Below are 25085 nucleotides of genomic sequence, written 5' to 3'. Positions count from 1 at the left end.
CAGATTTAAAAGGTCACTTCAAGTCAACTTTTGCATGATGAATGTAAGGGGTTTTACAATTTCCCCAATCCCTTGCAGCCACAAACGCAGAATTAAAACTTCCCTGTTTGGCACTGTGAAGTGCTGCTCTATGAATCTGAATATGTTCTGCATACATTCTTTTTGGTTTTTGACCAACATAGACCTTTGGTTTAGATGTTCAATGAGGTAAGTCTTACTATAGTAATTCACTTGTTTGTGGTCAAAAATGTCATAATGTCATATGTATGGGCCAACTGACGTTTTCTGTGTTTGTTCTTTTTTGTGTTTTTGCTGTGCCTTGAGGGGTTGGGTGGATTAACGAGTGAATGTACAATCATACCAATGATGTCATCAATGGAATTGCATAACTGCCTTTGACGTTTTTTGTCTTTGAAATTTGCCTAACCAGTTGTCAAGGAAACGATGTTTGTTTACAGCTAATGGATGGATGTGGAATACCAGGTAGCAGTGGAGAGTTGATTCATTGTAGATGTGGAGGTTCACGGTTTCTTACCTTGTTCTGTTGAATTATTTTGAGAAACGTTTTCTGTGGAATTACTTTTTTATCCGCTCAATTGGAACTTGGGACTCGTGGGAATAAATGTTCAACGTTTGTCATACAACAATCTCTGGACTGGGTAATTTCTGGACCACCGGAACGAGTAAGCCTGCCTACAGTCTACTTTTTGAATTGCTATACCTTCACACATTGTTTTAGTTGTTACTTCTCATTCTAAGCAACTGAGTTATTTCTTCTTCCTCTGTGACTCTTCTGTTTAGTGTGGACATCATTAAATGAATGCACTTAAAGAAACAGTGACTAGTGGTGTCAGGAGTACTACTGATCCTTGCCTGCAGCCCTCTAGGCAGCAGTCTCAAAACATGCCAGATGGAGTTTTTTTTTTGAGTCTTATACTTGGTGTATCCTTGCTGGCTTGTGATTAAAGTTAATTCCCATGAGAGTTCTCTGCTGCTGCAGTAACAGTGAGGTAGGAGACTGTCACAAGCAGCTGGAGAAAAGAAACTAAAAAATCTTAGATATTTTCTGAAAGACAAGATGGGTAGCTGAAGCCCTGCAGAGCCTTACTGTATAGGGGAGGCAGACTTCCTACATATATGATCTACATTCTGAAAACAAATGGGAGGGGGTGATCACACACAACAAAGTTTATAAGTCAGCAAACCTACAGTGTTAAACAGAAGTGTTGCCCTGACCCTGTGCCTGGTTTTTAGATTTGAACAATTTGCCCAGTGGCTGTCTTTGTCATTTACCGTTAGTGAGCATGTGATGTAACCAGCATTGCTGTTAAACCAGTTTAGGCCCTGGCAATTAGGGGGTGTCTGAAGCTGCTTATATTACAATGTGCTTATCAAGTGTAAATTAAATTGACTGTAACCTCACCACTCCATCCATAGAAGGGTCTGAGAGAGTATATCGGCACCGACTAAGACACAAATAGAAACCCACTCTGCTATTTGCTGAGGTTAGTATTGTTCCTGTATGCTCTACCTGAACACTATGGAAAAAAATTAAAACTCCAAAAAAAAACTTTATTTAAGCTACTCAGATTAAACAGAAAAATGTTCCTCTTAAGTGCAGAGGCTTAGAGCTAAATATTTAAATGACACACACACTAATCTTTTAATAAGATTGTGTGTGTGTGTGTGTGTGTGTGTGTGTGTGTGAGTGAGTATGCGTGTCATGGCAAAAAAATATGATCCAATAATGAAGTCACAGACATGGATTCATTAGACTTTGCTGTTTTTAACATTTCAAAATAGCCACAATTCTGTGCATGTTAAGAAAATTTAAGTTGTTATAGAAATATTTAAGGTTTATTAGTTAAATTATATATAAAAAGTAAGGCAATATCAAATCTTGACTTTTAACTATTGTCTGCTCGAATCATGCGGATTGCGTTCGAACACTGTCTCAACTCTTTGCTCTTGCAAGGCTGCTAAAGGGATCATGGGAGTTTGTCCATCCAGTCTACATGTGTTTTGTGGATTTGGAGGTTCCAGTACCTCAGGGTAAAATGGAGTAAGATTTACAGGCGCATTAGTGCAGCATCAGCAGTAATTAGTACATTGCACTGGACCAGTTACAATAAAAACAAGGCAACAAAACCAGGCAAAATTTAGTTGACAACCAGGCAAAATTTAGTTGACTTAAGCTTATAGATAGAGCTGATATTTTATAACTTTTATAATATATTGTTTTGTTCTGTCTAACTGTGTGGTTTCTTTTAGTCATTAATAACAGAAATAACTTATTTGCACATTTGAATGCTCTGACTGAAGGCCTACACACTCAGATCTTTGTATTGAATTTGTATGATTGGGAAAGTAAACATAAGAGTGACACCAGCACATAAGGTCCTACTCACACTTGGTACAGTTACCTTGTATCATGTCCAAGCATAATTGTCCAGTCCCTCCCCTCTCCACTCCTGGCCTGAGTTAGCAGTGCACTAATAGCAGTTCCACCCTCACACACTTACTTCAACGCCATATGACTTTTTGCTTTGAGAAGAGCTCACCCATAGTGACAGCATTGGAGATCTGTGCCGGTTAGAAGCTAGATGCTGAACTGTGACCAAACAGAGTGGTCCAACGTGCTCTACCATAGTACACATTACTTAGTGTAAGTAGGCCTTAAGTTTATACTAGAATAATCTTTTTTAGGTTTTGTCATAATTTATTAAAAGCAGAAACAGTGTAGGGTCACAATATGTTTCTTCTTATTACAATGAAGTTTGATGAGTGTTGTAATTGTTTTACTAATATAAAAAGAACAAGTTTTTCCTCTGTTGCTACTGGGATTTAATTGCATAACTTTTTTCTTTTCATTTTCCCCCCCTCCCTGTCGTCTTTCAGGAAACAAAAGATGAATTTTGGCCAGTGTTAGCTCCTCCCCATTCCTGATCTTACACACACACACAGTTTCTCGCTTCCCCCGCCATCTCTTTTACACTCTCTTGCCTTCCTGCTCCCATAAGTGCTGCACTGCTTGCTATTGTGTGTGTGTGTTTGTACATTCTTCTTCTCTTCTGGTGTGACGGAAAGACAGAGAGATTCGCTGTAATAGAAAGTAAGAGAGAGGAGGGAGGTAGCTAGAGACAGCAGGGAGTGAAGGTGGGAGGGGTAAGACAGAGAGCGGGTGAGCAAAGGGTACCGAAGGGAGGGGAGAGAGAGAGAGAAAAGAGGGGGAGCACATGTGTATGCTTGTCACTAAGGGGCTGGGAGAAGGACTAAGGGAAGCGAGGTAGCTGGCCACGGCCGCCATATGCTGACTGGATTCCTGTTCATGTCTGCTGTGTGAAGACTGTAGGTTTCTGCTGTGTGCTGGCCGGCTGGGGAACACACCATGGGAAGCTCACATCTCCTCAACAAAGGCATGCCTCTAGGTAAACAACTAGTACTCAGCTTTTATGTGGGGAATGGTGTGTGTGTGTGTGTGTGTGTGTGTTGGTCTGCCAATATTTGTGAACTCAGTGTACATTATTCTGCCTTCCTCCTCCCCTCCCCCTTCCATATCTTCCTATCCCTTTTTCCGTCTCCTCCTTCTCTTCTAAATTCTCTCTCACTCTATTATCTTTATCGCTCAGCCTCTCTCGCGCCTCAGAAGAATGGTTAGCCTTTTCTCTAAAGCTCTCTGTGTGTGTGTGTGTGAGTGAATGTGTGTGTGTGTGTGTGTGTGTGTGTGTGAAGAGGCGAATCACAGCTATTGAAGCCTGCTTGAACACCTCCATTTGTAGAGACAGAAATAGAGCTCTCTCCTTCGAGGGCTAGCAAGGACATGACACATATTTCCCTGTTATTGTGCTTATTTTATGACGAGCGGGTATCTTCACACACACAAATGACACAAACGCACACCCACACATATAGGAACTCAACTGACACATATTTTCAAGTACACACATGCATGCACACAGCCAGATTCACACACAGGTGGCAGATTTACCTTATGATAGAGGGGCTCGAGAAGACTATTCTAGAAAATGGGATCAAGGTAGGGCTTCTAACAAATAAGAAGGGGGGTGGAGGTTTGGGTGTGGAGCAGTAGGAGGGAGGAGAGGTGGATAAATGATCCATCCACCAAAATCCTGAATTAATGTGTCCGTGGTCTCCTAAATTAGGAATTGTGAAACCGTTTTACCCAAAAGAAAGCAGACATTGTAATCTGTGATGTTATCAAAAGGCTGCAGGCTGTGTCTCTTCATGACATCAAAGATTAAAGTTACAGCTCTGATCTTTCTCCTTCCTTTATTTTTTTCCCCTCTTTGCTTTGGGAAAGCTCTTCTCCATATCTGTTCTAACTGTGCCCTGAGAGCGTGAGAGTCCAAGGTCACAGAAAACACAAATGTGAATTTCGTTCCAGAGAGGTTGCCTTGCTTGTGCACATATTGCTACGAGTCGAAAACTGTCACCCTGATGTGATTATTGGATCTGTTTAATACACAGTGATGATCGCAGAACCTTTGAGGGCTGCTTTAAATTTGGTCTCTCACCGCTGGTGATGGATGGACATGTTGATTCGTGTTTTTGAAGTCTAGGGTCTTCTGATCCACCGGCGTTTTGCCTTGTCTCATTATAAAGGCCTTAGACATATGTCAGTGACACAGACATATGTCGGGTTAAATCAGATCAGCCAAATCACAAAATTTAAATGAATACAATTTTAGAGAAAGGTAATAAATATACTTGTGCTCAGTAGCTTCAGCCAGTTTCCCACCAAGAGAGCGCCTGTAGATTCGTTATAATGTTGTGGAATAAAATCAAGGAAACTGCTCATGTTGGGACATGTTGCCAACTAAAAAAAACCACAATCCAATGTCAATTGGTAGTGATAGCACAGCATTAGCATACATACAGCATACCTCCACAAAACAGGGACTCAAACTGCAACAGACAACTTGTTTTAATGGACTAATTGTTATCTTATTACAGATCTATTTTGGCAATAGTGCACAGATGTTCCAGTTCTTCTGCATTTGTGGCTATCATTATAACACACTACACAAAACACATTAATTCAGATTTTTTTGTTTGTGTCTTTTAAAATACTGCATAGGTCATTATGTCTAATGTTTATAAGAACACGCTTGAATTATAGAGGAAGCAAAAGTGAAAACTCTCCTAGCTGCTGTTGCAAGGCATTTGGGTTGCGAATGCAAATGCAAGTTTAGCAAATGTAGGGGTTGTCAGTTACTATTAACTACAAGGAACATTTTGTTAAGAAATGCTAATTCTGTAAATATGGGAAATGAAACTATGAAACGTGGCAGTCTAGACAGGTGTCTAAATAACTGTGCCATCATGTACAGAAAAAATTGAAAAGCCTGCAATGTAACATCCAAAAATGACCATTAGTAGGAAGACTGTAAAAAAAAAAAAAAAAAAAAAGCTCAAAATACTCTTAAACATTAATTCATGTTAATAATTTATAGGTCAGCAGAGTCATGTAACTCTGTTTACTATGAGATCTAGAGATGAAACAGCTAAGCCAGCAGGTTGCCATGTAGCAGGAAATCAAGCTGAGCAGAGATTTGCAAATAATGTTACCATACACAAAATGTTATCCCCTTTCTCTCTTACACACACACAAACACATAGATATGGATGTGATTTGTCTTACAAACATCCAATAACTTTTTCATGGAACTTAATATTTATAGGTAACTATGCAAAAAATATAGTTCATATGGGCAACACTGAACAGTCATATATTGACTTATATATCATAAGCCAACTCTAATAAAGGGATATTAAGAGTTTATCCAATATGAACAATATAATAATCCATTTACACCTCATATTTCAAAGTAGTAGATTTCTATAAGTATTCCTCTGAGAGAGTGCTGGTTGCAAATAAATGTCTATGGGTGACACCCACCACACTGTATGTGGAGTAATGAAAAACTGTTTTCTTCTTTTTATGGTGGCTACAGGTTGGAAATTATTTATAATTTAACCCCCCAAAAAGTGCAAGGGTTACCCCACTGTTTAGCTTTATGTCCATATAATGTTTTACAGTAGTTATGTAAAGCTGAACATGGAACTTTCAACCATAACTGAATTCCTTCCATTTGCACATGAAGACAAGTTTCTCTTGCTCTGTTTGCTGCTGGTGACTTAGTAATATGAACAGAAAGTTGACAAACCTGAAATTGCTTGAAAAGTACCTGCAGATTAAATGTGTGTATGCAAGTCTCAGTGTTTTAGATAAAGTAAAAGGAAAAACATGCATAATTTTAGTTTAAGGACAAGTGCTGAGTGTGCACCTGTATTTCTGTGTTTGTGGTGGGGGCAGGATGTGTGTGTGTTGGGAGAAAAAAATGGTGGTAAGCGAGATGCCTCTCCTCTCATCTTTCCTCCCTGGGAACTAAATGTGGGCTGGGAGAGATGGAAGACAAAAGGAAAGAATGAAAGACTCCACAAACGTGCCTGAACACTCCAGAGCTGGACATTTACTGTAGGTGTTTTTAAGCATACAAATACTCCAAAAATATATAACACAGCTTTTCATAATACTAGAGATATGGCTGGGACAGGAGAAAATGGGAAGAAAGGAGACTGAAATGAGAGATTGAGATCTAAAAATAAGGCTACTAGAGATGAAGGGACAGTGAAATCAACATCGAGGAGGCGTAAGACAAGAATAAAGGGGCTTTTCAAACCATGCCATCTTGCTGCATGTCAGGAAAGCCTGTAACATTATAGACCAGCTGTGCTGTGGCTTGATGGTTGGTTGCTACAGTTGAAGCCAGCTGAGTGATCGCAGGTACTGTCAGAAACTCTCCCAGAGGTCTTGCAGTAAAAAAAAAAAAAAAAAAAAAACAGAAAACACTGAAGCTGTAACATGTTCAGTTTTGGATTATTGTTTAAAAATGTTTGCTTTGATCTGAAAGGGTATCATATTTAACATTTCAATAGAATTTTATTAAAGACCTGAAAGTAGTACTTTCATTATCAATTAAATGACCTTTTTTTTTCTTGTCCTTTTGGTTTATCCCGTGAGTTCAGGGTCCCCACAGCGGATCATTGTCCACATGTTGATTTGGCTGAAGTTTTTACATCGGATGCCCTTCCTGACGCAACCCTCCCCAATTTCTACCGGGCTTGGACCAGCACTTCAAAGCTGGGGATGGGAAAGGGCTCTAATGACTAATTGACAAATAAAAATACTGACAATTTTGGACGTTCATTTCCTTACTAATGCTGAATGTTTCTTTTGTATATTATAAGATAGTACATAAAGAATAAAATGTATTTTCAACTGATGCTGGCAGATTTTCCATTTACCAGCACAATTAACATGCACAAGAAATGCTGATCCTTGGCATTTTCTATGTTAAATGATGGTTTGAGAACACCATTTCACCCTTCTGGGATAAGAATCCAGCTGTTTTTCTGAGCTGGCCAGTGACAGCTGAATATGGGCAGGGTGCAGGGCTTTCCAAATGGCTCCCATGCTGCAATCCCAGCAGTTGGCCACAGATGCATATTCCATCTCTAAAATGTTCTTCAAATAGTGTTTGCGTATCTTTGCTCTGATTACAAATTTTCCAAGAGACACAATTTTTATGTAATCGGTATCCCAGGCCCTTAGGCACAAACTGTACAGGCAGATGGTTATTACTATTGCTGTGAACAATTATCAACAACTATTTTTTCCATTTTTGATGTTTCCTTGGCTTCAAATCACTACCACTGCATTGCTGCAGTGCCTAAAATGTTTACCAAATACAGTGGTGAATCTGAATCAAAGCATAGTTGCAGAGAAACCCTGGATAGATGGCAAGAGCAGAGCTGGAGCTCTGGTCCTTTTGGCTGTGAAGAGGCCTGTTTGCACAGTGAAAGCTCCCAGCAGTCACCCAACCCTGCAGCTATATGGGGGTAGAGAGAGAGAGAAACCGAATGTATACTGGAGTACAGAATATAATTAAGATAGGAAGAGTAGAGACTGAAGAGAGTTTAGGAACTGAGCAGTCAGTGAAAAGTCTGAGCAATTATTTAACATAATGAAAAATTTAATGAGTGTTTAATGTGACGAAAAAGCAAGAAAATACATTAAATACAAGACACTGGGAGATAATGGCCATTTGAGTAATATTTTAAGTTATTCAAAGACAGTGGATTGATATTTACAATGTTGAACTTAGGTCTGTGTGTGTGGGAGAGACAGAGAGAGAAAGAATGAACAGTTGTTTTATTATGTAGTATATTGCTACTCAGCAGTCAGTAATGCTGGTCCTCTCAAGGTCATGCTTGGTGCTGGAATGAGAGCTATTTCCTCCCTCACACTGACCAAGTGTGAGCTACAGCAATGACTGGAATCTCTGTTACTTTTGAAAAGCAAAACTGACTACACCGGCTAGATTTCAGTATTTTATTGAAATGAGCATCACGCCTTCTTAATAGCAACCCACAACTCTGATCTAGGTGTGTTTATTCAAATATTGACCGAAACATTGGCAAGTGCAGCACAGACAGGCAAGCATCCCAGTTTTAAATTTGAGTTACTATAAAGACAGCGTTGAGTACTTTTTGCTCTTTTTGAATTCCAATTCCTCAGTTTTGCACCGTTGAATTGCTGTTCAAATGCAATAACTTTCATGCAAATCCTATTAGGAGAAGCTAATGTTTTACCAGGCCATGAGGCAGTTTCACCTTATGGTTCTGCTACATCAGATCAAATTTCACACTGTAATGTGATGCCAAAAAATAAGAAGACACTACAGGAATTGAGTGGTGGATTGTGTAAGTTGTGAATAGTTGCTTGGGTGCAGCTTTTGAAAGCAGGGAATACGCAGTCTATTATTTGTCAGTTTTGTTTTAACAGCTAAAAACACATGGCCCACCTTTGTGTTCATACCTTAAAGATTTAAACACGACAAGTTGTCAGTACAACAACAAGCGAACTCAGTATAGAAAACAGGAATGTGGTCATTTACCTTTTACTGTAATGCTTATATGAATAATATAATGTAGGCACTTACAGTACAGTAAATACTTACAGACAGAGGAATGACTATGTTGCTGATTCAGGATGATCAAACATCATTTCTGGTTGTGTAATGATCTGTTTTAGCCATGTTGCAACCTATAACCACATGCAACTAAACCTTAAGCTAACTGTAAATACTACGTTCACCTTATCAGTGGTAAAGTCCCAAAAATGACTGTATGCAGTAATTCCCTTGCAAAAACACATTTTAGAAAAGCACCCTTTGCATCCAAACAAACAAATAAATAAGATATATATGATTTATTATTACGGATTAAGCACCTTAGAATTACAACTTCAGGAAAGAATCTAAAGCGATAACGTAGTACATTTGCAGCGTTTTTAGCCAAGTACTTGCAAGTTTGTGTACTTCTAACATCACTCCTTGGAGGCATGAGCTTACTAAATTAATTACAAAGATTTAGTAGTAGCAGCAGGTCGAAGCAATGAAAAGAAGCAAATTGCGGTGCTTTGGGGCAACAATACTAGTAGAAAGCACTGAATTTCGGAGACTGATACATATTCATTGTATAACTCCAGCTGGAAATTTTCCTTTAATTTATTTTGCTTATGGGCCACTTAATGACAGCTGTTGAGGGGAGTGTGCTGCTCAGTTTCCCTGCCCAAATCTTTCAAAATAATTTGCGGCGTCAGAGCTGCCAAACTTCTGTCCACAAGTCAAATTCTCAAGGATCCTTGGCATTCAAGGTTTTGTACATTGCTGATTTTGGAATTAAAAACGTATACGATTTGGCTACTTTCTCGTGATGTTAGCCCATGCCACTGGAAAATCCTCTATGTGGAAGTCTTGAGTTGTAAGGACATTTTAGGGAGGAATATTTTGAGTGAAATGACAGAGGCAGTTGCTTATTTGAGATGTCAGCCTGCACAGCTGAGATTGAAAAAGAAGAGATGAGTGATGGGAAGAGTTGGCATCAGCAGAAACAGGCATAACTACATTTATTTCATCTACAGTGTTTTTGAGACCTTTTAAAGCTTTGCATGTCAGAGAGACCCAATTACCTATGCTTAGATTTTCTTTTGAATCTCAATCTGCCAATCAATGTCTTTGTCTGTCGGTTATCTGACATCATTAAACCTTCAGTTAACTGAGGAGACAGAGATCCAGGAAGACTGCTGGGGTGTGGAATAGGTAAGAAAATCTGATAAGTGCAGCTCCCGTTGGCCACTGCTCTTGTTAAACCTTAACAAAGAGCCCACTAGTGGGGCCTATCTGCCCTGTTAAATACCCCCTGTAATGTCTGGCAGCCCTTTCAGGGTAATGAAAAAAAAAGGTGATTTATTAAGAAATCCTGTGGAAAGGTTGAAGGGGAGGGGTTTACTGACTAACACATCTGAGCTCTTGGCTCCCTCAACATAAATGCCTGTGCCTGTGCAAAACTCAACTAAACTAAAACAGTAAAAACCTTAAAAGCAATAAGAAGGAAACAGCTGTAAGACGTGAGCCCCCACATAGGAATTAGCTCTGCGGCTAATTTTCCCTCTATACTTACTGTCACAACGGTCATAGCAACTCCATCACTCAAGTGCAGAGATATTATGGGATTAAAAGTGCCTCATCCATGCTGGGCAGCTACCACATATCATCAGTTTAGGAATGTTTTAGATTTCTAATTTCTCTGCCAGATACGGCAGCTGTGTAGGTATTTCATCCAAACGATAAGAAAGGATCGTGTAATGTAATGTAATTCTACACAGCCTCTAACAATTTTGACTACTCTCTTCTCTGCCACTTTTATTCTGCCCAATTGACAGGTTTTTATTCTTTTTTTTTGTTTTGTGTAGGCATCAGGCCACCTATCATGAATGGCCCCATGCATCCACGCCCCCTGGTGGCACTGCTGGACGGGCGTGACTGCACTGTGGAGATGCCCATCCTGAAAGACGTAGCAACTGTGGCCTTCTGTGACGCTCAGTCCACACAGGAGATCCATGAGAAGGTAACACACTTAACTAAACAATGTAAAAAGACACACATACACAACACACACACACAAATATATACAGACAATAGAGTTCTGTGATGCCCAGGGAACATCAACTTTCCAGCTGGATGTAAAATTATCTAAATTGAATTTACTGTCTGTGGGTGACCATTTTTATCTACTTGTTAGACTTTGGTTTTATCTTTTTTATAATAACTAGCACATCCATCCTGATTTCAGCAGAGATAGAGACCTTTATACCCTCCCAAGTACTTGCCTCTAAGCACTTGTCTTAATAAGCCTGTATGCATTTATACAGTCATGATAAGAATTCAGCAGTAAACTACCAAATTTAACTTGTGTCAAGGTTTGATGAAAATTAGAAGCATTTTATCAATTCTTAAAAATCTCTCACACATCCTATATTTGATGGTGCATTTGTTATGATTGAGAACACATAGTAAAATTCTCCTCCATTCCAGCTCAAAATCAATTACAATTACATTTAGACGTTCGGTGGGGCTTTGGTAACTGTATATGAAAAAATAATAATAACAAAAACAAACCACAATCAAAAAACAAAAACAAAAAACAGGACACCAAGCAGAATATTATCATTATTTTTCACACAGTGCATGCAATGAGGTGCACATAAGAGTGCTGTAGGAATGGTTCCTTAAACACAGACTCGAGGTAGCACTTTCGCGCACATATTCCACAACATAAATTTTTTTTCTGCAATAATTTCAAAGCTAATGGAAAAATCCCATTGGCTTCTTGTCGAGAGTGATACAAACTTCCAGACTGACCTAAAACAATACGGCGTCCCTATGGCACGATCTCCTCGTTGAATGACAAATAACATCACGTGATCAGGAAAAATTACCATTTATGTCACATTTACATCAGTCATATAATAAGTATAACCAGAGAGTCTGAAAGACTGAAGCTGCTCTGCAAATCTGAGAGATGTCAGGGTTTTCTGAGTGCAACTGTAAGTGCAAAAAAAAAAAAGAATCTGTGGCTGCAAAGCCACCATCACACCATCAAGGTGTTTGCACTATTTCTTTGTATCTAGTTATCTTAATAACAAACCACTAGAAATGCATAAAGAGGCAGCTAGTATAGGCTTTCTAGGTACACAGTAACTACAGTGTGGATAACTTTTTATATAATGAGACAAAGCTTGTTTGTCGAAAGGTTTTCCTGTTTCTTCTCATTAACCACCTCATTTCTCATTTCTGTCAAAAATCATCAGATGATCTAAAGTTATCAAAATAATGTTTGCTGTTGAAAACTTTACCTTTTCATAGTAAGGAAAATAAAAAAGTTCAAGGATGAAGCAAAGTTAAAGAAAGACAATAAAGTAAATAAATGAAGATGAGTAAAGAAGAGTACAGGAAGCAGACTTAAAATGTGGGTCATGCTCAGATCTTGCCACAGCCACTGTGGATTGTAAATGGGTTTGTATGTCTGGCAGGGTTGCGTCTCGTTCTGGGTGTCTGCCAGGCACACTCTCTGTGAGCGTGCTCAGTAGGCCACAGCGTGTGAGAAACAGATGGCTCACCCTCATTCACCATCTATCTATTGCTCTCTGGCGTACTCTAGTAAGCGGCCACCTCATTGTGTAATTAAAAGGGCTTTTTTTATTGTAATTGAACTGCGTGTCATTTTCATCCTCTCTTGCACATGATGAAGCGGGCAGCTGGCAACGTTACAAAAACAATGTAAGATTAAATGACAACCAATTAAAAGGTGAAATGCGATGCACTGATTTTCTTAAATAGACTTCTTCTCCTATTCCTATTCAAATTATCTGCTGCGTTTAAGTCATAATATGTCACCGTACATTATGACAAAAATACATCTTTCTGACCCCAGGAGAACAACAGACCTTTTTAGACATTTTTATCTCAGTCTCTGGTAATATTCAGTAAAGGAAGTTGTTCTATGGAAGCAGACATATTCAAAAACAAGACATGCGGATGACATAAATGACAAAAAAAGGTGGCTATTCACCGAACTGTGACTGCTGACACTTGCTTTAAAGTTATTTTCCACAAAACCATGGTTGACTTGTGCTGACGTGTTAATGAAGCCAATGAACCATATTGTTCTGCAAACAGACGAAAGTGTGCTCATGTGCAATCATGTGTTTGATTTTTGTGTGTGTACTAACAGGCGCATTTAGGCTACAGAATTTAATATTTTATTATTTTTAAATATTTAACTTTAACTGTGTTGTGTTGCGTTTTGTTGTGTTCAGGTACTGAATGAAGCTGTAGGAGCTCTTATGTACCACACCATCACTCTAATGAGAGAAGACCTAGAGAAGTTTAAAGCACTACGTATCATTGTGCGCATAGGCAGCGGCTATGACAACATTGACATCAAATCGGCTGGGGAACTGGGTGAGAACACACACATATACACACACACGTACACATACACAGACACTGTACACAAAGAAACACCTCAACATCTCTAGAAGCCTGCAAGTGTCAATGGCATTAAAACCTTATTCTTCATTGGCAAATAGTATTCTATTGTAGCATCAACTGTGTAGCAAATGAATTCCACAATCACAGTTACAAAGTAATCTAGCACAAGCATGTATGTCAAGGTTTGTGACAACTTCCTGCACTGCAAAAACTGAGTCAGGTTTAAGTCTGCTGCAGAATTAACATTGTTTGTTTATCCAATTTGATAAAAGGTAACTTATTAGTGGGTCTGTTGATTCAAATTATATTAGGGTTATTAGTATTATATTCCAAACTATTTAGATGAGTGTTGTTAGCCTCTCCAGGAGTTTGCTAATACTTTTGATTGTTGCAGGTTGCACAGAATTCAAATCCAAGATTGCAAATTCCTGGAGGGAAAAAATTATGTATTAATAATTGTAATCAATCTTATATACTTTGTTGACAAAATGACGTTAGTGTTTTTAATTACTATAATATAGTTATAATATATACATAATATATAATAATAGGTTAACAAAAATACAATTTATTATATTGTATATATTGTATATATATTGTATAAAGTATATTAGTATAGTATATTAGCATATTAGTATGCATTTAAAGTATTTTAGTATAAAGTATATGCTTACTTATTTATTACTAAGTTGTCAATAAACAACCAAAATTCTCAAAAAAATCCCTTTAATCCGAAAGCCTTTTAAAAATAAAAAACGTATCTGTATGTTTTGGTCCTATTTTCCAAATTCCATATTTTGTATATATCGTGTCGCACTTCTTATGGTCACGACTATATATCGAAGTGTCTCTGGGCAAAACACCGAACCCCAAACAGTCCTTTCCCATTTCCAGCTGTATAGTGCGGGTCCAAGCCTGGTAGAAATTGGGGGTGGGGGTGGGGGGTCAGGAAGGACATCCGGCGTAAAAAAACAACAACTGTCAAATCAACATGCTACCAATGATCCGCTGTGTCGACCCTGAACTCACAGGAGAAGCTTAAAGGACAAATAAATAAATCAAATAAAACTCTTCACTCTCATGGGGTTGCTGTTACGTCCTTAGCCAGTAAATTTATAAGTTTAAAAAAGCTATTTAAAAAAATAAATTTACTACCTTCCAATTATGTTTTCAAGTGAATAATATTTACAGGAAAAACTGGAAAAGAAACCCATGTATTTCCTGCAACAGCCATCGCTTTACCCCTATCTTCTTCCAGCATGAGGCTGACATTTGAAAGTTCCCTGTAATGTGTGTGGAGAAATCTGCTGACACCACGCATTTAGCCTGCACCTCTCTGCCAAAACTTTATCTCCCTCCTCAAATGGCACAAAAAACCCATTAGTAATCCTTATCTGCTCTCTGCTCCAACAGGCATAGCTGTATGTAATATGCCAGCAGCCTCAGTGGAAGAGACGGCGGACTCCACACTGTGTCATATCCTCACCTTGTACCGACGCACCACCTGGCTGCACCAGGTTTGTAGCGTTGTGTGGCTGATAAAAGGGACTGAGATTATTTTTATTTAAGTGAACTAATTCCAAATGTTTTAGTTAGAGGTGTACATCTGGTTGTCACCATTTTAGTTAAAACAATTACTAATAACTGTTTACTGACAAAACGGCAAAATTGAAACATTTCATTTTCTTTAGAATGTTGCTGTATTTGAAAGACGTTGATGTAAGATATAGAAGGTACAGTAAAATGATTTGTTTCTCAAATCAGTTCTGAATAATAATCATTATTTAGACTTATATTTTAAAGTCATGATTATAATATCTAAAAGGATTTAGATTTTGGTCATCCAGTGAAAAGTCCTCATGCTACAAAATATACCTGAATCGTGCTAAAGTACGTTGTTCGTGTCATATTTACATACATCAATGCATTCTTATCATGCCAGGCTCTCCGGGAGGGAACACGGGTTCAGAGCGTTGAGCAGATTCGAGAGGTGGCATCAGGAGCTGCGAGAATCAGGGGAGAGACTCTGGGACTCATAGGGCTCGGTGAGCAAAGCCTTTTCAGTGAAGTCTCTGATTTGCAGTACACAGTTTGGTTGGACAGTCAGACGGATATGCAATCACTGGCCACTTTCCGTGAGACAAATCTCCTCATCCACCACCCAAAGATGTTCTACTGGATTAAGAGCTGGTGACTGTGGACATTGTGATGTTCAAGAAACGAGAATGAGATGATTTTAGCTTTGTGACATTGTGCGCTATCCTGCTGGAAGTAGCCACCAAACGTAGACTGTGGTCATATAGTGATGAACATGGTCAGCAACTATACTCGAGTGAGCTGTGGCATTCAATAATGCCCAACTTCAGTTTCGTGTTTGTAGTTTACAGTAGTAACACCCAATGTGGTGCTCTGCTGCTTCAGCCTATCCGCTTTAAGGTTTGGTGCCTCATGTGTTCAGAGATGCTATTCTTCTACATACCTCGGATGTAAAAAGTGGTTGTTTGAGTTGCTGTTGCTTTTCTATCAGCTCAAACCAGTCTGGCCGTTCTCCTCTGATCTTGGGCATCAACAAAGCATTTTCACCCAGAGAACTGTGTCTCACTTGATATTTTTTCTATTTCAGACAATTCTTTGTAGACCCCAGAGATGGTTGTGTGTGAAAATCCCATTAGATGACCAGTTTGAACTTCAGCAGATTCTCTTGACCATGTATACTTGCCTAAATGCACTGATTTGCTGCCATGTGGCCATTAGCTATTTGCAATAACAAGCAGCTGAACAGTTGTACCTACTCAAGTAGCCGACAAGTGCAGTGTCAAGCAGGCTGCCACAGAGTAAAAAATGTGCTTTTTTCTTCTCTCCTCCCAGTTTCCTGTTAGGAAGCTCTGTCCTAAGCTCAGCTAAATTGGCTTCCAATGGAGTTACTGCCAATAAACTATAAGCAGATTAAACCAGGAGCAGAATTTAAATCTCTTCTCTGTACAGTTTGAGCTTTTTTCCAGTAATAATTAGCAGATCTGTTTAGCCATAGCATTATTTAATTTACACACTGTAGGAGTCAACTATTACCTTAAGTTATGTTCTCTGTAAATGAATCTATGTGCAATTTGTCTAAATGTCGCGTGTGTGTGTGTATAAAATGATGTGTATTCATGTGTTTCTAGGTCGGGTGGGCCAGGCTGTAGCCCTGCGAGCCAAGGCCTTTGGCTTCAATGTGATTTTCTATGACCCTTATTTGGCTGACGGTGTAGAAAGATCCCTGGGACTACAAAGGGTCACCACACTACAGGTAACACACGCACGCACGCACACACACACACAGGGGTATGACTTTGGCCATTTTGTTTCTGTGAAATGAGCAACCACCTGACTGATGTAGCATTTTTAGAAATTGTTTTTACATTCATAAGCAGTTCATTTTACAGGTTGTAGCGTGATTAATTTTCACTATCAGCAAACCCTGAAACAACTAAAAGCTAAAGGATAGTAAGTCAGTGTTAATAAAAATCTATCAACATAAAAGCAGACCAACATGGACAACCACTGCCAACAATAAAAGACTATGTCTTGTTTTTTTAGCTGTTGATACAGGTTTCTAACAAGGATTCTGACAGTTTTCATTAAGTTGCTTTGCAAAAACCATCTGTGTTAGCAAATAATTTCTTCCATTGCAGCAATATCTCATCTTAGAACCATTTTCAACATTAAAACCTGTTAAGAACACAGCATTAGCAAAGTGTTTAAAGTGATTCAGACTAAACCTGCTTTATCCTAAAGGGGGAAAAAAAATCAAGTCTCTTTTGACTTTGTCGACAAAAAAAAAAAAAAAAAAAAACGCTTTCTCCAGCACCCACTGCAACAAATGAGCATTCGCCAGGATGCTGTTCTGCCTACTCAAAGTGCACGGCCCCTCTGGTGTTCACTGGCACTTACTGCAGCCATGCATCATGAAAGCTCTTTTCCGTATTTAGCTGCACATCTCAGTGTGAATCTATTTTAATTCGGCTGCTGTGAAGTGATAACTGAGCTGCCGTACGAAGTGTGAACAGAGGACTGGGATTTATTGGCACTTTTCTTTTCTTCCTCAGGACCTGCTCTTCCACTCAGACTGTGTCTCTCTACACTGCAGTTTAAACGAACACAACCACCACCTTATCAACGACTTCACTATCAAGCAGGTAGATAAATATAGAGGGACAAGAGCCCTCTGTATTTATAAACGCTGTCTATGTGCAGATGAATGTATGTAAGTGTAAATGTACAAATGCATGAGGGAAAGTATAACCTTTTTTTATAAAGTGTTTTTTTCTACATTGTTCTATCTCTAAACGTCAAAAACAGATCTGCGTTAGGAGAAAAACCTTTCCTGTGTAACATATAACAATGTGCGTATCATAACATATAGCAACACATGTGTTAAAGATGCGTCAGGGGGCATTCCTGGTGAACACAGCCAGGGGGGGTCTAGTCGATGAGAAGGCCCTGGCACAGGCTCTGAAGGAAGGGAGGATACGTGGAGCAGCTCTGGATGTTCATGAGACAGAACCATTCAGGTAAGAAATTTTTTTTATATGCTAACTAATGTTGTGACTGAATGAAATGTCATCTGCTAATTACAAATATACAGTTTCATACAATTCAATGCAAAATTAGGTATGAATGAATACTTTTAAGCTAATTTTCATTATTACCTTTTCTATGTATTGTTGTTAAATCTGAGCAAACAGCCAACAATTGACATTCCCAGACTTAAAGATAGTCTAACCCTAACCACATCAGAGAGGTTTTAACATGAGGACTTTTGCAATTATTACCTGCTTATCAACATAGTTGCAAATTAATTTTCTAAGAACCAAAGAATGAATAAACCAATTGTTAGCTCTTGACAAAAGAGTTATATATTCCAACACGAAGTGGTTACAGATTGTAGAACAGCTTGATTAGTCAACAGACAGAAAAATAAAAAAATACAGTTTCATTATTTGAGTCATTTAACAGTTTCATTATTTGAGTCATTTATGAAGTTTGAAGCAATTATGTCAAATGTTAAGATTTTCAGCCTCATTGTGTTGAAGATTTTTTTGGACTTTAACTTGAGATCAAACAAAAATAAGCTATTTAAAAAATATCACTATGGGCTCTTATTACCAAAGCTTCCTACTGACAAAATGTGCTTTAGTGACAAAGTGCCAGAGGTTTAGCATTCAAGAATCAAATAGCCTTAAGGTGCTTCCTCCTTTCAAGCTGGATAGATTAAAACTAGAGCTGTCTAAACCTCCTCCCAGAGGGCATTTCCTTCTACAGGACAGCTGCTAGGTAAGATTAACCTCTATTCAAGGCATCTTAATTTATTATTCTCTTTAAAATATGTATTTTGGCAGTGGTCAGACTACCAAATCAAACAGGAATGAAGGAGGTTTGCACACTTTATACAATAGATGTTTGGGAAAGACCCTAGCTATCCTCTAAGTTCCCAAAATTTCAAAGCTTCAAATTAAGTGTGAAGTTAACCTGTAACACAAGTTAAAAATATTATACAACCATTTATAAACTCCTCTCTTCCAGCTAAAATGCTTTGTTTGCTTGCTTGTTTGTGCCAGCTTCAGTCAGGGCCCTCTGAAGGATGCACCCAACCTGATCTGCACCCCACATGCTGCCTGGTACAGTGAACAGGCATCACTGGAGATGAGAGAGGAGGCAGCCAGGGAAATCCGAAGAGCTGTCACAGGTAGTGCACACACACATGCACAAATTGATAGAAAGCATGACCAGTGCTGAAAAATGCAAACACACGTCTACAAAGAGATATTCTTAGGTGTTCTGCAGCAGTCAAACATAAACCCTTCTTCCTATTCTTTTAGCAAGGGATTCCAAGGGCTTTGAAAGTCTAACAACCTCCCTTTTTTTATTCTCTATTTCTGATTCTTTCCTTTTTCCCCATTGTGGTTTCCCCTGTGACTCAGTATGCTTGCCACTGGACTGCTTAAGCCCAACTTTTGTGTCTATGCAGAAAGTTGTATAGGTTAAAAATGTGTATATCACACCTGTTCTGAAGTGCAGTAACACTAACTAGTTCCCTAGAGTGCACTATGAAAAACTAGGGAATTAGATTAAGTTTTTTCAGTACTTCATATGTCTCTCTTTTTCTCCATCTCTTTGTTTTCCAGGCCGTATCCCAGATAGTCTGAAGAATTGTGTGAATAAGGAGTTTCTTACTCAAAACAACCACTGGGCAGGAGTTGACCCAGCTACCGTCCACCCTGAGCTCAATGGGGCTTACAGGTAACAACTCGATAAGATACCTGTAGTAGCCAGCATCTTTTTTCAAATTCTTTTCAAGCCCTCTTCAAATCATTTGGATTCGATACTACAAATGACAGGAGGATGTTTGGCTTCTGTTTCACAAGTGGTGTATTGCGTACAAAGCATGTACTGCTTTATTTAATCAGAAAATACAGTGCGTTAGAACTTACATATTTTATGGCAGAACTGATTACACGGCATAAGAAAACCAGGACATGGCATTTATGGGACAGCATCTCTGTATGTTTACAGCTCAATCAGAAGCTGCTAATCTATCACAGGGCTATAAGTGATCAGTTCACATGAATTCACCCCAATACAATAGAGGTGAAGGTCAGGTTTTGTATTAAGGGCGGACCCAAGTGCAAAATGATGAGAGGTAGTGAGGCAGTAAAATTAAACCTCAACAAATACAGAGAAATGGATTCGATCCTCAGCTATATGTTGAAGTGTCTCTAGGCAAGACACTGAACCCCTAACAGCCCGTTCCCGTTCCCATCCCTAGCTCCCAAGCTGTGAAGTGCTGGTCCAAGCCCGGTAGAAATTGTGGAGGGCTGAGTCAGGAAAGGCATCCGGCATAAAAACTCTGCCAAATCAACACGCGGACAATGATGCGCTAACTCACAGGATATGCCGAAAGGACAAAACAATATATATCTAATTAAAAAAAAACCAAATACAGTGAAAGAGAGAGTAGGAAAGACTAACAACAGTTCACTCCAACGAAAAGAACAAAAACTGGCACAATTATCGAAGGCTAAAGTCAAGACCAAGAACCTAACACGGGCATAGACACACAAACTAAGGGATTAAACAAAGGTGGAGCTGGAAACTGAAGAATAAAGAAATAAACATGAATCAAAATGGTGAAGCTAAAACTTAGAGCATTGACACATGAACTAGGAAATAACCTTAAACTAGGGACAGCAAAACTAAAGAATATGAACCTTAATACAAACACAGGAAACTAGAAAATAAACACGAATCAGGGCTTTGGAAACTAAGAATCTGAATAGGAGAGCAAAACGTGAAACTAACAAGGATGATTAAGCAAGTAGCGAGTGAGTGGGCTTACAGGAACTGAAGAACCTAAACATCAATGTAAATATATGAACTAGGGAAACAACAAAACAAAGGTTACCCATAAACAAAAAATGAGCACACAGAAAATGACTATGAGACAGACTGAAAAGCAAACCAGACCTCAGACCTAATAATCAGGTAACAGAGTCAACAAAACACAATCAGGCAGACAAAGGGAAGAAATGCAGAGGATCTGGCAAGGAACTATGGGAAGAGCTGTAGGGACGGGAACAGGTAAAGCTAATCACATCCAATGAGGTGTGTGAAGTAGCGGAGATCAATATAGAACAGGAAAGAGTGGCTACAAAATATCTGAGACAGGAAGTGAAGCCAGTGAAACATTGCTTTTCATTTAGCCATGGGTGCAATATGTGGAATAGACTGTTAAACCCGTCCAGGTGAATTTGAGATATGACACTTGGGACGGGCATACAGTGGCTTTGTAATAGGGAGCATTAATCCTATATGGCCAAAAAATACAGTTTCGATTTTGTTTCCAATGTTCAGGACGAATTATGATTTTTAAGATTTTTTGGGTTTGTTTTTGCCCTACCAGAAATTAAGGCAAAAATGTGATTCAAAACCACACTTATCAAAACTATATGTTGTTTCTTTTGGGCCATCCTTTTACATATTATAAACACTTGAAAGAACACGCATTGCACAGAAGGCTTCCAAAACACAGGTGATTGGAAATCCCCTGAATTCATCATGGATCATAGTGAGTAGGGAAATGATTTGAAATGTAACCTGTGTCCACAGATATTAAACCATTTGAACGTCTATGGTCTATTATGGACTGATGCGTTAAGACAGCACACCATCTCCATCAAAACATCAGAGGAATTATCTTTTCAATGAATCATGTAGACAATGTGATATAGAACTCGTCACTGTTATTTATGTTAAACTCTCAGTTTTGTCGCTCTCTATCTTCCAGGTATACCCCAGGTGTGGTGAACTTGCCAGCTGGTGGTCTCCCACCTCCTGTTGAAGGCATTGTGCCCAGCACCGTGGCCATCACACACACCCTTCCCCCTGCTGTCACACACCCTCCACATGCCCCGTCCCCCGGACAAAACACAGTGAAGCCACCAGAGGGTGACAGAGAGCAGCATCCAAATGACCAACTGTAGCCACACACACTTGTCCTTGTTGTCTGGTGACAGATGCAGTTGTCATGACAACCAGTGTCAAAGCGATACGTTCCCTAGTGACAAGTTGTTAGCAGACAAGTTCCCAGAGTGTCAGATCAACAAGTTTCGGTCCCAAAAACTATTGATTTACAACTCTCTGGCAATTGGTTCCCAGCAGCCAGTTCACAATTTCAGGTGCTAGTGGAAGAAAAGGATAATAAAGAGGTTGAAGAGGAGGTGTGGATGGCTGTTGGACTCTCCAATCGTACAGCAGGGCAGTCGTCCTCTGCCCCACCAGAAATGCTAAGAGAAGCTGTAAGACTCAAGGTCGACAGGTTGATCTTAACATTACAACAACAAAAGCAACAACAACAATAACAAAAACAAATATTGCATTAAATTCTCCTGTCTTAGACCGTAGTGTGTCCAAAGTTAGAGGCGCAAGTTTCATGTCTTTCTCTCCTTTTTCTGTCTTTTCCTTAGTTTGATGTACAAGCAAAAGTAGTAGGTTATGAAATGAATGTAACCTGTCTGTGTACAGTTTTTAGACTTACCGCAACAAGATACTGATATTTGTAATCCAGTCTTAACAAAAACAAGGGTAATGTGATCTCTCTATGTAGCCAAACTGGCATAAGAGTACAACTATGTTTATTTTATTTTAAAGTCCCCAAATTAACAAGTCCGCCCCCTAACCCCACCCCCATCCCCAAAAGAGGCAGCTTTTTGCACACCATCTCAGGAAATTAAATTTCCGCAGTTGGTATATTCTTTTTATTGTTTTTAATTACTTTTTATGCCACTTAGTGCTTTTGTTTTTCTACCTGCTTGCCTTTTTTTGTCCCAATACATTAGAAAAATAACTTTAACAAGAGCTAAAAACCTAATGTTTGCTTTTGTTTGTCATGTTTAAGGAGCATGGGATTTTGCTCTTGGGACTTGTGTTAATGTTTGACCCAAATTGTGGGAGGAAAGGTTGCAGAGAGGTGGCAAAATGGTATGCTTGACTGGGATGACTTCATCCCTAGTCCAGATTTTTATTGCAAGATTGCTTGCATTAATGACTTTGCAAACAAAGCAGGTTGTCCATGATGCACTGAGAGACTGTCTTCTAATGATTCAATACATCAATACATCCACTGTGACAGCAGTGCCAGTCCACAAAGAGTTTTACAAATGATGCACAGTTTTGTGTCTGTGTGCTGCTTCATGCTACTAAATCAGTTTTTTTAAATGAAGTTTCCCTTCTAGCTTTGGATACGTAAAATCAACTAAGTGAAAACAAATGCGCAAAAGCAACTTTATAAATCAGTAACTCTGAACTCTGCCAAAACAATATTTAGTTTCTATTGAAGAAATAATCTTGCTTATTCAGATTTCACATCCAGTGAATGGTCACTGACAAATGAGTACAAGTTGTGTGCCTGAAGTTGTGTCAAACCAAATGACTTTATTTTGTTCTGCACCCAAATCAACTTCTGAAAATTATTTTATGGCTCGTCCGTTTGAGTAACTTTTTGAAAGAGGAACAACCTGCTTTTGTGAACACACAAAATACAGATACACATCATATGTTTATGAACAGTTAAGTAAAGCATGTCAGAACGTACAGATTTCTCCGGTGTAGTATCCCTTTAAATTTTCACGATGGGCCCTTCCTGAGTATGCCGTTTAGCCACCCTCTGTGGCCTCCATGTCTATGTGTACATATGGTGTTCTGCCTGCCTGTGTCAATGTGACTTGGTTGTATCTGTGTCTAAAAAAGCAGCACTGGGAGGAGGGGTGGTGGGTAGTACTCTCCACAAGGCATCATTACAAATAAATCTAAAAACACAACTATACAGTTTAAAATAAATAAATACATAAGGTAAAAAGGCTTCAAAGGGAGCCAGTGATCTGTTTTAATTGTTACATCCCTACAAGATGAAGACGTTGTGATGTCTAAGGTTAAATGTCAAAAATTCCTTTCTATTTTTGAATATTCATTACTGATTCCAGTACTAGTGTTGCTAACAGGCCAGTTATGTGACAGTGCTTTCTGGATCCCCTTCTACCAGCAGCTGAGTAGTAAAAACAGTTCACTGTTGCCTACCTGGTCGTCTTTATGGTGAGGTAGTAAGAGTAGCAATCAGGGATGGACATTTCACAAGCCATAGTTAAGTATTTCACAGCCCAGGCTGGTGTTGGGTTTTCACTGGCCAGAATCTGAATGGGGTGTCTAATACAGATGGTACTGAGGTGACATTTAAATATCACCCTCAGGCAAGAGCCCCAAATCCTGAAGCAATGCTGGACCAAAACGAATCTTTCCTCACCAGATGCCTGCCAATTTGTGAGGAGGAAATTCTACTAAGTAGTATTTTACTAGTATAAACTGTAAGTACTCCTCATTCAAACCAGTGGATGCCACAAATACAAACAGCTGACTAGCTTTAACATGTGAAGGTGCTCCTTGAAATTCCATCCCTGATAGAAATACAGTCCACTGTTGCCTACCTTGGTCCCCTTTATGGTAAAGTAGTAGGCGTAGCAATATACAGTATACATATTCTATATTCTACAGTAAATATTATTTTTGGTCAAAACCGACAACCGGACAAAGATATGTTTGTGACTGTATGCATTTGTATGAATTATTTTAAAAAGAAATAAACTGTGGAAAAGTGATATTTGTGTATTTTTCTGGAAGAAGATCCATTTCTTCTAGTAATGTGAGTGAACACTGATGATGAAGGAAAAGGTGCCATTAAAACAAGCTTTAAATGCCATGTAGCCATGAACTCTAGAGAGCCCCTTATTGGGAATTAGGTCAGAGTGGCAGCACAGCAGTTCAGACATCCCTCTCCCCAACAGCATTTTAATTCTTGTCCTACGGGATTCTCAGACCATTACTGTCGAGTCTCTGAAGCAGTTTTTGGGTCTCCAATAAGTTAGACGTGCCCAGAATCTCTTCAATGGAAGGTGCCCAAAAAGCCTCCTCATAATATTCTGAAATCATGAAAACTGGCTCCATTAAATGCAAAGGAGCTGCTGCACTACTACCAGGTGCTGCTGGATGTCTGAGCTCCCTCCCCTCTCTCTAAAGCTAAGCCTATATAGGAACCACATTTCGAAGCTTGCATTTCCAATCGTATTTTTAATC

General features: G+C 39.0%; 1 protein-coding gene across 1 annotated transcript; it reads left to right on the top strand.

The window, feature by feature from the left end:
• Positions 1-3207: 3207 nt before the first annotated feature.
• LOC137134094 (C-terminal-binding protein 1) lies at positions 3208-24610 on the top strand. The gene is made up of 11 exons (XM_067518548.1): positions 3208-3428; positions 10841-10995; positions 13247-13391; positions 14835-14938; positions 15364-15466; positions 16586-16710; positions 17510-17599; positions 17844-17974; positions 19022-19149; positions 19589-19703; positions 21748-24610. The coding sequence occupies exons 1-11, from the start codon at positions 3389-3391 to the stop codon at positions 21941-21943; spliced, it is 1332 nt and encodes a 443-aa protein (XP_067374649.1). The 5' UTR covers positions 3208-3388; the 3' UTR covers positions 21944-24610.
• Positions 24611-25085: the final 475 nt, after the last annotated feature.

The sequence above is a fragment of the Channa argus genome, chromosome 10 (assembly GCF_033026475.1).
Source record: "Channa argus isolate prfri chromosome 10, Channa argus male v1.0, whole genome shotgun sequence".
NCBI classification, from domain to species: Eukaryota; Metazoa; Chordata; class Actinopteri; order Anabantiformes; family Channidae; genus Channa; species Channa argus.
This window is presented reverse-complemented; position numbering and strand designations above follow the sequence as displayed.

Coding starts and splice junctions, on each gene's coding strand:
- LOC137134094 (XM_067518548.1), top strand. CDS start 3,389: ATGGGAAGCTCACATCTCCTCAACAAAGGCATGCCTCTAG. Junction 3,429..10,840: donor CAACAAAGGCATGCCTCTAG/GTAAACAACTAG, acceptor TGTTTTGTGTAG/GCATCAGGCCACCTATCATG. Junction 19,150..19,588: donor AATCCGAAGAGCTGTCACAG/GTAGTGCACACA, acceptor TTTGTTTTCCAG/GCCGTATCCCAGATAGTCTG.